Source organism: Bufo gargarizans, chromosome 5, assembly GCF_014858855.1.
Source record: "Bufo gargarizans isolate SCDJY-AF-19 chromosome 5, ASM1485885v1, whole genome shotgun sequence".
In the NCBI taxonomy this organism is placed as follows: domain Eukaryota; kingdom Metazoa; phylum Chordata; class Amphibia; order Anura; family Bufonidae; genus Bufo; species Bufo gargarizans.
Genome location: NC_058084.1, coordinates 47,585,366 through 47,603,211, shown reverse-complemented (window position 1 = coordinate 47,603,211; position 17,846 = coordinate 47,585,366). Strand labels below are relative to the sequence as shown.

Sequence of the window (17,846 nt, the reverse complement as noted above, 5' to 3'; positions counted from 1 at the left end):
CTGTCCGCAAAAATGCGGATCCGTTTTTTTTTTGCAGACAGTTCAGCATGTCTGCAAAAAAAAACGGATTGCATTCCGTTTTTTTGCTGATCTATAGACTTCAATAGGGCCATGTCCTGATTTTCGCTGACAAGTATAGGACATGTTTCATTTTTTTGCTGAGCCGTGCAATGGAAGAAAAGGGCCCCATAGAAGTGAATGGGACAGCATCTAATACGCAAAAAAACGAATTCACATTTTTGCGGACAGCATACGGCCGTCTGAATGAGCCCGAAATGTGACTCTGCCTCAACATACACCCTGCTGCAGAACCCAAAATAAAGGGCGAACATTGTCCGATCACCACCCACAGTTTATACTTTGTCAGTCTCATCTCAATCCCATTAAGGCCCCTTGCAGACGAGCGTGCGCGGATTAGGTCCAGATGCATTGCGTTTCAGTGAAAACTGTGCGATTTCGCAATCAAAGTCATTCAGTTTTGTATGCAATCGCGTTCAGTTTTTATTGCGCGGGTGCAATGCGATTTAATGCGTTTTGCGCGCGAGTGAAAAAATAAAATAAAAATAAAGGTATACAATCATCTCTTAGCAGCCATCCGTGAAAAACGCATTGCATCCGCACTTGCTTGCTGATGCTTGCGATTTTCACGCAGCCCCATTCATTTCTATGAATATAGAACATGCTGCGATTTTCACGCAACGCACAAGTGATGCGTGAAAACCAACGCACATGTACTCAGCCCCATTGAAATGAATGGGTCCGGATTCCGTGCAGGCGCAATGCGTTCGCATCACACACTGCACCCGCGCGGAATGCTCGCTCGTGTGAAAGGGGCCTAACTTTTCCATTTTTCTGATGATGCATATTACAGAGTTTCTTATACGCGCCTATATTATTGATTTATGCAAAGCTGTGTGAAAAGTTAGTAAGCATATAAACTTCACTTGCGTAAAACTAGAAAATCTCTTTAAAACATAATCTAGTAGGAAAAGTCCCCCATACAGAGGTAATATACTGTATAATTGGCTCCATTCATGACTAATCACTCAGAGATGTCTACATAATAAAGCGCAGAATCTGCACGCGAATCAGGAGCTGGATATGACGGGATAGATATCCAGCGTTTAGAGGTAAATCTGTATAATCATACAGCAGCTATACCTTCCGCAAACACAATGCACTTTCCCTCTTACGTTCAAAGCAGGAAATTCTATTCTCTGTGATTACAGGTATTAAAGCTTCTACAATGAGCCGGTCCTTGCATACAAAATGCAGATTAGCAGCGTTAACGCAAATACATACAAGCTGATGTGTTTCCTGCATACAGGAGAACGGTTAGGTAATCTACCATTAAAGGCACTTACCGTGAACAGATGACAATGAATCAGATCACACGGAAGAAAATGTCAAAAGTCCCTTAACTCCTTCAGGACCCTGCCATTTTTCACCTTAAAGGGAACCTGTCACCTCTACTATGCTACCCTCACTGAGCGTTTCTAAATGTTCATTGTGTTACCCTAAACATATAAATTACACCTTTTAATTTCATTTGCAGACAAATTCAATTAGTATCATTTTTGTACTTCCCGCCTTTTATGCAAATTAACATAAAAGAGTCATATCTTACTTGTGTGACCAGAGAAGAGTCATATTCTCAAGCTCTGACTCATCTCAGGTTAATTTGCATATGTATCAAATCGGGTTTTTTTACACAATAAAAGCACACAGAGCTATGGGGACTGGGTATTGCGGATGTGCTAGCGGCCATCTAGAGACCCATGCTCTCAGCTCTATACCCAAAATCCCGGTGACAAGTTCCTTTAACCCCTTAAAGGGAGTCTGTCACCACATTTGACCATATTAGACAGATCCTATAGCGTTATATGTGCCACCCAGCAGTTAAAAACGGTACCTTTGTTGCATATAACCGAGTCTTCTTTCTGCCAAAAATGGCTCGTAGCTGGCGCATGCGCAATGCGATGCCCAATCCTGGCAGGGCATCGCAATACCTACTGCGCATGCGCCGGCTACGAATTTGTCCGCGCAGCCGCAATGGAAAAGGCGAGGGGAGGGGAGTAAACGGGCGGGCACAGGCACAAGGAGGGCAGGGTTATGAGCCGTTAGGGAGATCCGGTCTTGGGCTCGGAAGATTGAGACACCGCCCTGGGCACTTGAGAGGGCTCGTTTACACAGTCTTCAAAGTTCATTTTTGGCAGAAAGAAGACTCGGTTATATGCAACAAAGGTACCGTTTTTAACTGCTGGGTGGCACATATAACGCTATAGGATCTGTCTAATATGGTCAAATGTGGTGACAGACTCCCTTTAAGGACTCAGCCCTATTTCACCTTAAAGACACGGCCATTTTTTGCAAATCTGACCAGTGTCACTTTAAGGGCTGTTTCACACGAGCGAGTCCATTGCGGGAATCGCGCTCCGTGTGCGAGTGTGATCCTCCGCTCTGGATTTGCAGGAGCGCACGGCATTATCATGATTTATAATGCTATGTGCCTCTGCTTGACCCTATTTCTACAGAATCATACTGACAGAATCAAGGCCATGCAGAGACACATAGCATTATAAATCATGATAATGCCGTGCGCTCCTGCAAATCCAGAGCGGAGGATCACACTCGCACACGGAGCGCGATTCCCACAATGGACTCGCTCGTGTGAAACAGCCCTAAGTGGTCATAACTTTAAAACGCTTTGACTTATCCAGGCCATTCTGAGATTGTTTTTTCGTCACATATTGTACTTCATGACACTGGTAAAATGAAGTCAAAAAAATAAATTTTTATTTATAAAAAAAATACCAAATTTACCAAAAATTTGTAAAAAATTGCAAATTTCCTAGTTTCAATTTCTCTACTTCTATAATACATAGTAATACCTCCCAAAATAGTTATTACTTTACATTCTCCATATGTCTACATGTTCGGATCATTTTGGGAATGATATTTTTTTTGGGGATGTTACAAGGCTTAGAAGTTTAGACGCAAATCTTGAAATTTTTCAGAAATTTTCCAAAACCCAATTTTTAGGGACCAGTTCAGGTCTGAAGTCACTTTGCGAGGCTTGCATAATAGAAACCACCCAAAAATGACCCATTCTATAAACTACACCCCTCAAGGTATTCAAAACTGATTTTACAAACTTTGTTAACCCTTTAGGTGTTCACACAAGAATTAATGGAAAATAGAGATACAATTTCAAAATTTCACTTTTTTGGCCGATTTTCCATTTTAATAATTTTTTTCCAGTTACAAAGTAAGGGTTAACAGCCAAACCAAACTCAATATTTATGGCCCAGATTCTGTAGTTTACAGAAACACCCCATATGTGGTCGTAAACTGCTGTACGGGCACACGGCAGGGCGCAGAAGGAAAGGAATGCCATACGGTTTTTGGAAGGCAGATTTTGCTGGACTGTTTTTTTTGACACCATGTCCCATTTGAAGCCCCCTGATGCAGCCCTAGTAGAAACTCCATAAAAGTGACCCCACCTAAGAAACTACACCCCTCAAGGTATTCAAAACTGATTCTACAAACTTTGTTAACCCTTTAGGTGTTCCACAAGAATTAATGGAAAATAGAGATACAATTTCAAAATTTCACTTTTTTGGCAGATTTTCCATTTTTATAATTTTTTTCCAGTTACAAAGCAAGGGTTAACAGCCAAACCAAACTCAATATTTATGGCCCAGATTCTGTAGTTTACAGAAACACCCCATATGCGGTCGTAAACCGCTGTACGGGCACACGGCAGGGCGCAGAAGGAAAGGAATGCCATACGGTTGGAAGGCAGATTTTGCTGGACTGTTTTTTTTGACACCATGTCCCATTTGAAGCCCCCCTGATGCACTCAGAGTAGAAACTCCCAAAAAGTGGACCCATTTTAGAAACTACGGGGTAGGGTGGCAGTATTGTTGGTACTAGTTTAGGGTACATATGATTTTTGGTTGTTCTATATTACACTTTTTGTGAGGCAAGATAACAAGAAATAGCTGTTTTGGCACAGTTTTTATTTTTTGTTATTTACAACATTCATCTGACAAGTTAGATCATGTGATATTTTTATAGACCAGGTTGTCACGGATGCGGCGATACCTAATATGTATACTTTTTTATTTATGTAAATTTTACACAATGATTTATTTTTTTTAAGCCAAAAAAAATCATGTTTTAGTGTTTCCATAGTCTGAAAGCCATAATTTTTTCAGTTTTTGAGCGATTACCTTGGGTTGGGTATGATTTTTGCGGGATGAGATGACGGTTTTATTGGCACTATTTTGGGGTGCGTGTGACTTTTTTATTGTTTGCTATTACACTTTTTGTGATGTAAGGTGATAAAAAATTGTTTATTTAGCACAGTTTTTATTTTACATTTTTTACGGTGTTCATCTGAGGGGTTAGGTCATGTGATATTTTTATAGAGCCGGTTGATACGGACGCGGCGATAACTAATATGTATACTTTTTTTTATTTATGTAAGTTTTACACAATAACAGCTTTTTTAAAACAAAAAAAAAAATGATGTTTTAGTGTCTCCATATTCTGAGCCATAGTTTTTTTTATTTTTTGGGTGATTGTCTCAGGTAGGGGCTCATTTTTTGCGGGATGAGGTGACGGTTAGATTGGTACTATGGTTTATTTAGCATAGTTTTTATTTTTTACGGTGTTCATCTGAGGGGTTAGGTCATGTGATATGTTTATAGAGCCGGTCGATACGGACGCGGCGATACCTAATATGTATAATTTTTTGATTCCCCCCCCCTATTTTTTACCAATTTTTTTATTACTTTATTTGGGGAAAATTATGTTTTTGTTTATTTTTACTTGAAACTTTCAATTTTTTGGGGGGGGGGAAAACTTTATTTTTTCCACTTTTTTTTTCACTTTATTTTTTGTCCCACTTTGGTACTTTTGGGGGTCTAATCCTTTACAATGCATTCCAATACTTCTGTATACATACAGCTTCCGGCCTGTGAGCTCCAGGGGGCAGGATCTCACAGGGGGCAGGATCTCACGGGACCCCCCCCCATGCATTTAGCCAAGGTGCCTGCTCAATGATTTGAGCAGGCACCGGGTTCCGATCACCGCCCGCTGGGCGGCGGTGATCTGAACAACACATGACGTACCGGTACGTCCTAAGTCCTTAAGGGGGTTAAGGACTCGGCCATTTTTAGCAAATCTGACCAGTGTCACTTTATGTGGTGATAACTTTAAAGCACTTTTACTTATCCAGGCCCAGGCCATTCTGAGAATGTTTTCTCGTCACATATAGTACTTTATGACAGTGGTAAATTTGAGTCAAAATATTTCATTTTCATTTATAAAAAAAAGACCAAATTTACAAACAATTTGGAAAAATTAGCAAATTTAAATTTCTCTACTTTTATAATACATAGTAATACCTCCAAAAATAGTTATTACTTTACATTCCCCATATGTCTACTTCATGTTTGGATCATTTTGAAAATTTAATTTTATAATTTTTGGGACGTTAGAAGGCTTAGAAGTTTAGAAGCAAATCTTAAAATTTTTGAGAAAATTTCCAATACCCAATTTTTTTAAGGACCAGTTCGGTTGGGAAGTCACTTTGTGGGGCTTACATATTAGAAACCACCCATAAATGGCCCCATTTTAGAAACTACACCCAAGCTATTCAAAACTGATTTTTACAAACGTTGTTAACCCTTTAGGTGTCCCACGAGAATTAAAGGAAAATGGGAATGAAATTTCAAAATTAAACTTTTTTTTAGCAGATTTTTAATTTTAATCTATTTTTTCTGCAACACATCAAGGGTTAACAGCCAAACAACTCTCAAAATCTAATACCCTGAATCTGAAGTTTACAGAAATACCCCATATGTGCTCAAAAACTGATGTATGGGCGCACAGCAGGCTTCAGATGGGAAGGAGCACCATATGGCTTTAGGAGAGCGGATTTAGCTGGAATGGTAATTGGGAGCTATGTCGCATATGTAGACACCCTGTGGTGGCCCTACAGTGGAAACCCCCAAAAAGTGACCCCATTTTGGAAACTACACCCTACAAGGAATCTTTCAAGGTGTATAGTGAGCACTTTGACCTCAAAGGTGTTTCCTAGAATTAGGAAACACTTGGCAGTGAAAATGAAAAATAGAATTTTTTTCACAAAAAAAAGTTGCTTTGCACCCACATTTTTCACTTTCCCAAAGGGTAACAGGACAAAATGCACCCCACATTTTGTTCCTATTCCCCCCTTCCCGAATACGGCAACACCCCATATGTGCTCAAAAAATGATGTATGGGCACATGGCAGGACTCTAGAGTCAAACAGCAAAATATATATTTTGCAAACCTGAATTGGCATTGATTTTAGGTGCCATGTTGCATTTAAAAGATTCCTGGGGTCCCCAGAAATTAAAAACCCCAAGAAGTGACCACATTTTGGAAAGAGCACCCCTGTACGAACATTTTAAGGGGTGGAAAGGGCACTTTCGACCTAAGGCCCCTTTCACACAAGCAAGTATTCCGCGTGGGTGCAATGCGTGATGCGAACACATTGCGCCCGCACGGAATCCGGACTTATTCATTTCAATGGGTACATGTGTACATGTGCGTCGGTTTTCACGCATCACTTGTGCGTTGCGTGAAAATCGCAGCATGTTCTATATTCTGCGACTTTCACGCAACTCTGGCCCCAGAGAAGTGAATGGAGCTGCGTGAAAAATCGCATTCGCAAGCAAGTGCAAAACGCATAAAATAGCATTGCACCCGCGCGATAAAAACTGAACAACTGAACGCTATCGCAAACAAAACTGAATGGACTTGCTTGCGAAATCACGCAGTTTGCACTGAACGCATCCGGACACGCTCGTCTGCAAGGGGCCTAACAGGTGTTTCACAGAAATGAATATGTAGTGGTTGGTGAAAAGTGGATCTGTAAGTTATGCAGACTAAATCAGAGATATAAGGTGGTAAAACTACAGGGTACATCATGGATGAAATTAAATCTATACTCCATGGATGAGTGGTAGATTCTGAAGCACTCCTGCATGGACAGGTGGGGTTTTTCAGGGCAGGTTTCGCTGTGGTAAATAGTGTCTTTCCTTATCCCCCTTTTGGAACACACCCTGCATCTTTTTTGGGTCCTTCCCTTCCTTTCTGTCTGGGGGACTTGACCTGGAAAATGTTGCCCTGGTACAACACGGCATCACGACTTCCTGAAGTACTGGGACCCTCCCCGGCCTGGCTTTGAAAATGTATAGCCTTGATAACCACTTCTTGGAACTGAAGGAAAGTTCCTGTGTGGCCTGCAGACTGAAATAGCACGTACGCATTGCACATTGCCACCTGTACAATATGTACGGCTAGCTTTTTGTACCACACTTTCGTTTTTCGTGTGGGACTGTAGGGCTCCAGAAGTTGATCTGAAAGATCCACCCCTCCCATGTGCCTGTTGTAGTCCAGGATACAAACTGGTTTGGGGGTAGTGGTTGTGGTACCTCGTACAGGAGCATGGGAGCTGGCGTTCGTGTGAATGGTGGGCAGTACAGGGACGTCCCTCTTGACCTTGTACTTAACCACCAGCATGTTCTCATGCAGGAGAGCCCTACTTTCACCACTTCTCAGTGGTTGCCCTACCAGGGATCTAGGGAGGCCTCTCTGATTTTTGCGCACTGTGCCGCAAGCCACGGGAGCTCTGAAAGTTAGGGACCTGAATAGGGGTATGCTGGTATAATAGTTATCCACATAGAGGTGGTAACCCTTATCCAGCAGTGGGTGCAGTAATTCCCACACGATCTTCCCACTAACTCCTAGGATTGGGGGGGGGGGGGGGCATTCTGGTGGTTCTATCCGGGAATCTTTCCCTTCGTAAATGCGAAACTTGTGGGTGTACCCGGAGCTACTCTCACAGAGTATTTCTTTATTCCATACCTTGCCCGTGTGTTAGGCAGGTACAGGCGGAATCTAATCCTCCCTTTAAAAAGTAACAGGGACTCATCTACACTGACATTTTTATCTGGGTTGTACACCTCAGCAAACCTGGTGTTAAAGTGATCAATGACAGGCCTAACCCTGAACAGACGGTCAAATGTTGTGTCGATTTGGGGTGGGCACTATGTCCCCAAAACTTCTTCATCTCTGCTTCAACCTAGGGGTCTGGCGTATGCCGATGTAGGGTTCTGATCAATAAATTGTTAGGCGTATAAATTGGTTTGGGCCACGATAAATTAGCAAAATCTTTAAAGAAGATCAGTGAAGGCCGCACAGTCTATTTGTATTGCGGACCTGCCCTCAATATCCGGAATTTGGGACAGATAATCGTCAGGGGGTGGGATCCATATTGCGCTAACTCTGGGGGGCTGCCTCAGCTGTTGTTCCGGGGCGCCTTCTAGAGGGTCCCTCATCAGCGGATGATAATGATGATGATGATGAGGGGGTAGAGGAAACTGGCATCCTCTTCTCCCTCACTGGCTGATTCAGTATTGGAGGCAAGCATGGCGTATGCCTCTTCAGCTGAGTATACTCGGTGGGACGGACAGGCCATTTTTATTTTATTGGGGCGTGAATGTTGTGTTTTCACACCTATAGGGGCTTGTAATAAATTTGAAATATAGAGAAAAGAATTAGAGAAAAAAAAGTTTAAAAAAAGGAAAATTGCAGGATGCACACGAACAAAGATGTTGCGTGGGTGCAAAAATCTATCTATCTATATCCAAAGGATGGCAGGGCAGCACTCCTCACTTCAAGTGATGCAAATGATTCAGGTGCCAGCGTTTTCCCCTGGGTCCTGGGGTCCAAAGACAATCCAAATAAATGTAACGCAGCACTCCTTAGATAAAAAGTACAGGCCTGTATCAACATGTGTTGAATGCATTTTGTATTTTTTCACTTTTTATCTAAGGAGACCAATCAGAAAAATTGATGTTTCTGATCAGTGCTTAGCAGGTGCAGGACACAGATATTATGTGCGTGCAAAAGTCTACACTAACACTACCTAAAATTGATTTCTATTTAACACTAAATGTATTTTTTACACCAAAAATAAAAAAGAAAGAAAGAAAAAAAAGAAAACGGAGCACAAAAGCGACCAGTAAGAAAATTGGTACTTAAAAAAGAACACTATTTAAAAATCAACATATATATATAAATAATTCTAACTATTACTTCAAAAAATAAAAATAAAAACAGATGAAAAAAATATATATATCTGCACCAAAAAAATGAGCCCAGGTGCTGAACAGTGGTTTACGGACTGATCATCACTTGGCGTTCACAGCTCGCATGCAGAAAAAGTGGTGCAGAGCTGGAAAATTGTAAAAAAATTAAAAATAAAAATTACCCAAAAATACGGAGCAAATAGCATCCATAGAAAAAGGACAGGGGAGCTGGGTGCCAAACACTGGAGTCCCCTGCCTGACCTCGGAGGAGACCGGAGCTGACTAGTTCAGCACCGGTCACCTCCCCATGAACCCCCCCCCGCTTCCTTCTGCTTCTGGCGCTGCGATATGCCGCTCTTCATTGACCAGCCAATCGCATTGCTTGGAGCTGCAGGGAGGCAGAAAGACACCATGCTGCTCTTACCCGGCATGGATGCCCATCGGTAAGAGCAGCCATGGTGCCCCGATTCTCCCGCGATCCTGTCCCAGCACCCGGCTGACCTTGCGCTGTACATGTACGGCGCGGGTCCTTAAGGGGTTAAAAGTGCATTCAAACTGTGAAACACACATTTTACTTCTGAGCCTAGATATGATCAGTTCATGTTACAGGCCCAAAACTTGAGGCTGCTCTACTGAGAGTTTCTAATGAAATGTTTTCGTCTGAATCCCATCATGTCCAGGTTTGTATAGCAGGGGTTAAAGGGGTTCCCTGGGATGTAATTTTATTTTTTCTAATTTAGTCAATCCTTGTCCATATGGCCTATGGAGGCATACAGGTGTCCTACTGAGGAGCCCCCTCTATGAGCTACAATGTTATATTACACGGGAAGTGATCAGAAAGGGACTGTGTCACGAAGCACATTCTACAGTTTTCAAACAAGCGCTTGGATCTGGATACTTTTGTAATTGAATGTAATAAAAAATTTAGCATAGCCACTGAGTTAGGCCTCATGCACACGGCCGTTGTTTGGGTCCGCTTCCAAGCCGCAGTTTTGGCGGCTCAGATGTGGACCTAGTCACTTCAATGGGGCCGCAAAAGATGCGGACAGCACTCCGTGTGCCGTCTGCATCTGTGGCTCCTTTCAGTGGCCCCGCAAAAAATATATAACCTGTCCTATTCTTGTCCGCGGACAACAATAGGCAGTTATATTAAAGGCTGTCCGTGCCTTTCCGCAAATTGCAGAACGCACACGGACGCCATCCGTGTTTTGTAGATCCGCGATTTGCGGACCGCAAAACACACAACGGTCGTGTGCATGAGGCCTTTAATAAAATTTATCTGTTCTTTTCCTTATTTTTTTTGTCCGTTTCACTGAGCTGGTCAATAGTGCTCAGTTTAAAAGCTTCAACTACCACCAGCCATATGTTCTGTTAGAAGCTGTGACAGTTACAAGGAGAGAGCTGCAGCAGAAAGGACACACCCCTGAGCTGCTGGCTAAAGATAATCTGTCAGAGCAATTGGAGCAGTGAATGTTGAGATCTCTGGACCCAGGTGAGATACAGGACTGGCTTTAGCTTTGGTAGAAAGGTACTGCCATGTACTATATGATGTCTGATTTTCGATTTTTTCAATCATGGGATAAACCTTTTAAAGGGCATCTGTCAGCAGTTTTGTACCTATGAAACTGGCTGACCTGTTGCATGTGCGCTTGGCAGCTGAAGGCGTCTGTGTTGGTCTCATGTTCATATGTGGCCGCATTGCTGAGGAAAAAAGATGTTTAAATATTATGCAAAAGATCCTCTAGGAGCAACGGGGGCGTCGCTATTACACCTAGAGGCTCTGCAACTGCCCCGAGTGTTCCGGCAAAACGGATCCAGCATTGCGGTCTGCGCATTCTCAGACCGCAAAAAATGTGAAAAAAATAAATGCCAGATCCGTTTTTCCGGATGACACCGGAAAGACTGATCCAGCATTTCAATGCATTTGTCATAAGGATCAGAATCCTGATCCGTCTGACAAATGCCATTAGTTTGCATGCGTTTTGACGGATCCGGCAGGCAGTTCCGGCGACGCAAGTGTGAAAGTACCCTTAACAATTGGAACAGATTGATGTTTGCTGACCTGAGTGCTGCTGTATGTAGAAACTCTATTTCTCTGCAGAATGCACATTGCACAGTGGCCATGACACAGGAGGAGACACCATCACAGCAAGGACACTCTTTCTGTGCAATGTACAGTTGTCCCATGCACAGTGAAAATGGGGCAAATATGGACTTAAAGCGATATTACAGTATGTACAAGTTATCCCCTATCCACAGGATAGGGGATAACTATCAGATCTGTGGGGGACCTACCGCTGGGACCTCCACCGATCACAAGAACGGGGGCCCTGTACCCCCTTGCTTCTCCCCTACAAGTGCGCAGTCGCTCCATTCATTTCTATGGGAGTTCCCGAGATAGCCGAGTACAGCGCTCACCTATCTCTGGAACTCCCATGGAAATGAATGGAGCGGCTGCGCACATGTGCCACTAGCTGTTTTGGACATTTTAGGGGAGCAACAAATGGTCTGCAGGGGTTATAGGGCCCCTGTTCTTGTGATCGGTGGAGGTTCTACCGCTGGGACCCTCACTGATCTGATAGTTATGGAAAGGGGATAACTTGTACCTACCGGAATACCCCTTTAAAGGGTTTGTTCCAACAAGATAAGGCTCACCCACACACTGCACAACGTGCTCTTCAAGGTATCCAATCAAGGGCACCACCTTGTGACCATCGACCAAGCATCACTAGCAGTTTATACTTTGCCCATCTCTGTCCGTGGACAGCTATCTAAACGGCCACCCTGTAATATTATATTTCCCCCGTCTAGATGGAATCAGGGCAGAGCGCCCCTCGGACGAGACAACCACTTTAGAAATAAAAGTAATCAATATTTTATTCCCCAAAAAAACCTTTAAGAGCTAAAATAAAAAAAAGTTGCTTAAAAGGGTTTTCCGTGATCTTTATACAAATGACCCATCTTCTGGATAGGCCATCAGTATCTGATCGGTGGTCAGCCACCCGGGACCCCGCACCGATCAGCTGCTCACAGGACCGCCGGTGACTTCTCAAACTGCTGATCAGTGGGTGTCCCGAGGAGAGGTCATCAGTATTAAAATCTCAGAAAACCCCTATAAGCATGCTATCCATTTAAGAGCATGTAAAAAATATCTTCAGGGAACAGGACAGGTAATACTACTACACTCAAGGGAAGCGCTCAACAGAACAGACTGCGGAGACCAGATTTGATATGTGTAACATAAGGAAGGGAAGAACAATATTCAGATCTATTATAACTGGAGCTATAAATGGAGGAAGAAGAGCCGTACCTTCTTTCATCTGTTATAATCCAGACGCTGCTTTCATGATCAATCACGGAGTAAAGCTGTCCTTTCAGAAATGGGTCCTGTTCCTTTAATGATATACTGAAGTGATCAGGAGAAAAATGGACCCCAATGTGCTCTTTGGTGATGCCATCGGGAAGGGGGAAAGTGAGGGTCACGTCCTCCGCTGTCTGCTGCCAAATATAAAGGGGCTCTATATTTAAAAAAAAAAAAAAAACATAACCACAAGACATGTCAATGACTGACTACAAGATGCAACCTTTCATTTTCTCATAGTCTGACATTATTATCAAAATAGGAATTCTTTTTGTCAAATATGTTACTCTGTGGACAAATGCCCCCCCCACCCCCCCAAAAAAAGGAATCTCACTTTACAGCCTACAGTAAAAGGAAATGTGACCATGTTACTAGTAGACTTAAGATTAATAAAGGTCTATTGTACTGTCTCATGCACACAAAAGGAAGGGTCTAGACAGCAGACACTGGGTATAAAGAGGTGGCGGGGTACATAGGGGCAGGACTGGTGATGTCACCGCCTATATCAAGTTTTAGACTCCATTGGTTAGACCAAAAGCATAATTTTCCTGCTGGGAACAAGTAGTGGGGGGTGAATCCACTCGTATAAAACTATCATAAAATTGCTGCGAACTCCTTTTAAAATTTATGGGACGGACAGAACCGAAATGCACGTTTAATCTATTTGAGAATTTTACCACCATGCTTGCATTCAACTTTGTTAAACCCTTGTTTAATTCCTTAGATGCCGTGGTCAATAGCGGCTGCAGCATCTAATAGGTTACGGAGGGGTGGGGCTTCCTCTGTCACCAACTGGATCCCTAAGAATGTGATCATTAGGTGCTGATTTACATAGTGTCCAGGTTTTTAACGGAAACCCCTAGGTCTGCCCTCAGTGTATGCCTATTAGTTTCCAACTGACAGCATAATACAATGTACTACATAAGCAGTGCAGTGTATTATGAAAGCAACCAAACGGCTACACATCCCTTGGGGAACTAAAATGTGGCAAAAATATGATTTAAAGAGGACCTTTCACCGATTATGACACTGTGAACTAAGAATACAGACATGGAGAGCGACGCCCGGGGATCTCACTGCACTTACTATTATCCCTGGGCGCCGCTCCGTTCTCCTGCTATGCCCTCCGGTATCTCCGGTCACTAAGTTATAGTAGGCGGAGTCTGCCCTTGTTCTTCTGTAGCGCTGGCCAATCGCATTGCAGAGCTCACAGCCTGGGAAAAAATAACCTCCCAGGCTGTGAGCTCTGCGCTGCGATTGGCCAGCGTTAGGGCAGAACAAGGGCAGACTCCGCTTACCATAACTTAGTGACTGAAATCTCCGCCTACTATAACTTAGTGAGCGGAGATACCGGAGGGCATAGCGGGAGAACGGAGCGGCGCCCAGGGATAATAGTAAGTGCAGTGAGATCCCCGGGCGCCGCTCTCCAGGTCTGTATACTTAGTTCACAGTGTAATAATCGGTGAAAGGTCCTCTTTAAATAAAGGTTTACTGCAAAAAAAGTGAAACCAAATTTTAGCATTGTGGTGGGACAAGGGGTTAATAGCTTTACAACATAATTTTTATTATTAACCTTAAAATCTGAAAATGATCACTATGAGAACCAATAAGTTGTCCCCTAATGATGTGTCTTGCACATTGTAAAGGGAGTTAGAATGGAGAATGGGAGTACACAGTGGTACTAACACACCTTGCGATATGGGAAAGAACTAGATGGTCCTACCGATACCAGGATCGGTGTGATGTCTGAACGAGGTCGCTGTGATAGTAACAAAGGGATAGCCACGTAAACAGGGAATGATAACTGTCGCCCCAGGCGGTGTTACCCGGGCCTTTAAACCCTTACCATTGAAAACCTCCCCGGAGAAGGCGACCCCGTCTGGAACCTGATTCTATATAAAAAAAATCCTATATCGCCCTAGTAGACCATTCCTTAGAGATAAAAACTGATCTGCGCAGACTGCAATGAGTATTAGTGGGGTGAGTACATATTTCGTATCCTCACTCTCTCTAGGGGCAAGATATGTGTCCTTCAGGAAAAGAAAATACATATTAGGGATCACTGCATCTGAAACGACCGGTTCCATAAAACTATCCTATGATTGATCTCATCAGATGAACTCTGCAAAAAAATTATGCCAAAAATCACAATATAACGCAATTAAAAAGCTGTATGTACCTTCAAATGGTACCAATAAAAACGCAAACTTCTCCTACAAAAAAAAAAGAGCCCTCACACAAGACTATTGCCAAAAAAACAAAAATTATGGCTCGCAAAAAATGACGACATGAAAACATGATTTTTTTTTTCAAAAATGCTTTAATTGTGTAAACATTTTTTATATATATATATATATATATATATATATATATACACACATATACACATATACACACACACACACAAACACTGGATATAAAAAGTCTACACACCCCTGTTAAAATGTCAGGTTTCTGTGATGTAAAAAAAAATGAGACAAAGATAAATCATTTCAGAACTTTTTCCACCTTTAATGTGACCTATAAACTGTACAACTCAATTGAAAAACAAACTAAAATCTTTTAGGTAGAGGGAAGAAAAAATATAAAAATAAAATAATACGGTCGCATAAGTCTGCACACCCTAAACCAGGGGTGCACAACCTGCGCCCCGGGGGCCACATGCGGCACTCGATACCATTCTGTGCGGCCCCCAAACATCTGGTAAAAAAGACATGTAGGTCTATGTCTTATGGCTTCTTACATGTATCTTTCATGTATTCTCCTATTAGATGGGAGTCCTAGAACGGTAACTAGACATTTATAGTATATACTGTATGTTCAATATGCCAAAAATACATTATTTCAATTGGTAATACCCCTTTAAGTTTTACTTTCGGCCCTTGGAATTGGTTCAGGCTGACAATGTGGCCCCCAACCAGAAAAGGTTGTGCACCCCTGCCCTAAACTAATACTTTGTTGAAGCACCTTTTGATTTTATTACAGCACTCAGGGCCAGATTTATCATTAGCTGAAGTCAGAATAATGGAGTGAAAAAGTCGCAATTTTTTGCGCAATCGCTTAAACTGCGCAAAAATTTGCGACTTTTTTCTGCTCTGCACTATGCTCGCCAGTTTTCTGAAAGTGGGCGTGTTTTCTTATGTAAATGAATCTCTAGACAGATTTACTATTGGGACTATTTAAAAAGTCGCTAAAAAGTCGCAATTTCACTCCAGTGAGGACCATGCTTATCTTATGAGACTTTTTAATAGAACATGCGACTTTTTCATAAAAACGTGCGACTTTTTCATAAAAACGTGCGACTTTTTCATAAAAACGTGCGACTTTTGTAAAGCTGCTTACTGACGGATAAACTGCTACCGTCAAACCACATTTATTACAGTCTTAAAGGGACGATCATAAATCTGACTTGGCTAAAACTGACTTTAGCCATATGTTAAAGTGGAGTGAGCTGTCAGAGTCATGATAAATCTGGCCCTCAGTCTTTTTGGGTATGAGTCGATCAGCATGGCACATTTTGACTTGGCAAGATTTGCCCACTCTTCTTGGCAAAAACACTCCAAATCTGTCAGATTGCGAGGGCATCTCCTGTGCACAGCCCTCTTCAGATCACCCCACAGATTTTCAATCGGATTCAGGTCTGGGCTCTGGCTGGGCCATTCCAAAACTTTAATCTTCTTCTGGTGAAGCCATTCCTTTGTTGATTTGGATGTATGCTTTGGGTCGTTGTCATGCTAAAAGATGAAGTTCCTGTTCAGCTTTCTAGCAGAAGCCTGAAGGTTTTGTGCCAATATTGACCGGTATTTGGAACTGTTCATAATCCCCTCCAGCTTAACTAAGGCCCCAGTTCCAGCTGAAGAAAAACAGCCCCTTGGCATGATGCTGCCACCGCCATGCTTCACTGTGGGGATGGTGTTCTTTTGGTGATGTGCAGTGTTGTTTTTGGGCCAAACATATCTTTTGTAATTATGGCCAAAAAGTTCAACCTTGGTTTCATCAGACCATAACACCTTTTCCCACATGCTTTTGGGAGACTTCAGATGTGTTTTTGCAAAATGTAGCCTGGCTTGGATGTTTTTCTTCATAAGAAAAGGCTGTCGTCTTGCCACTCTACCCCATAGCCCAGACATATGAAGAATACGGGAGATTGTTGTCACATGTACCACACAGCCAGTACTTGCCAGATATTCTTGCAGCTCCTCTAATGTTGCTGTAGGCCTCTTGGTCGCCTCCCAGACCAGTTTTCTTCTTGTCTTTTCATCAATTTTGGAGGGACGTCCAGTTCTTGGTAATGTCACTGTTGTGCCATATTTTCTCCACTTGATGATGACTGTCTTCACTGTCTTCCATGGTATATCTAATGCCTTGGACATTCTTTTGTACCCTTCTCCTGACTGCTACCTTTTAGCAATGAGATCTCACAGATGTTTTGGAAGCTCTCTGTGGACCATGGCTTCTGCTGTGGGATGCGACTTAGGCTACTTTCACACTAGCGTTCGATCGGATCCGTTCTGAACGGATCCGCTCATATTAATGCAGACGGTGGCTCCGTTCAGAACGGATCCGTCTGCATTAGAACTTAGAAAAATTTTCTAAGTGTGAAAGTAGCCTGAGCGGATCCGTTCAGACTTTACATTGAAAGTCAATGGGGGACGGAGCCGCTTGAAGATTGAGCCATATGGTGTCATCTTCAAGCGGATCCGTCCCCATTGACTTACATTGTAAGTCGGAACGGATCCATTCGCCTCCGCACGGCCAGGCGGACACCCGAACGCTGCTTGCAGCGTTCAGGTGTCCGCTCACTGAGTGGAGCGGAGGCTGAGCGCTGGCAGACGGATGCATTCTCAGTGGATCCGCCTCCACTGAGAATGCATTAGGGCCAGACCGCTGCGTTCAGGGCTGCTTGTGAGCCCCTTCAAACGGAGCTCACGAGCGGACACCTGAACGCAGGTGTGAAAGTAGCCTAAGAAAATTTCAGGAAAGACCAATTAGAGCAGCTGAACTTTATTTTGGGTTAATCAGAGGCACTTTAAATGATGGCCGGTGTATGCTGACTCCTATTTAACATGATTTTTATTGTGATTGCTTAATTCTGAACACAGCTACATCCCCAGTTATAAGAGGGTGTGCACACTTATGCATCCACATTATTTATTTTTTTTTTTACTTCCCTCCACCTAAGGCCTCTTTCACACTTGCGTTGTCCGGATCCGGCGTGTACTCCACTTGCCGGAATTACACGCCGGATCCGGAAAAACGCAAGTGTACTGAAAGCATTTGAAGACGGATCCGTCTTCAAAATGCTTTCAGTGTTACTATGGCAGCCAGGACGCTAT

The 17,846-nt window shown here is 42.9% G+C and overlaps 1 protein-coding gene across 1 annotated transcript in view; it reads right to left on the bottom strand.

Moving 5' to 3' along the window:
• NUDCD1 (NudC domain containing 1) overlaps positions 1-17,846 on the bottom strand; it is a 152,963-nt gene that overhangs the window by 44,763 nt on the left and 90,354 nt on the right. Inside the window, exon 6 of the mRNA XM_044295156.1 lies at positions 12,460-12,667. Coding sequence (XP_044151091.1) covers positions 12,460-12,667 — 208 coding nt within the window. The remainder of the gene's footprint in view (positions 1-12,459; positions 12,668-17,846) is intronic.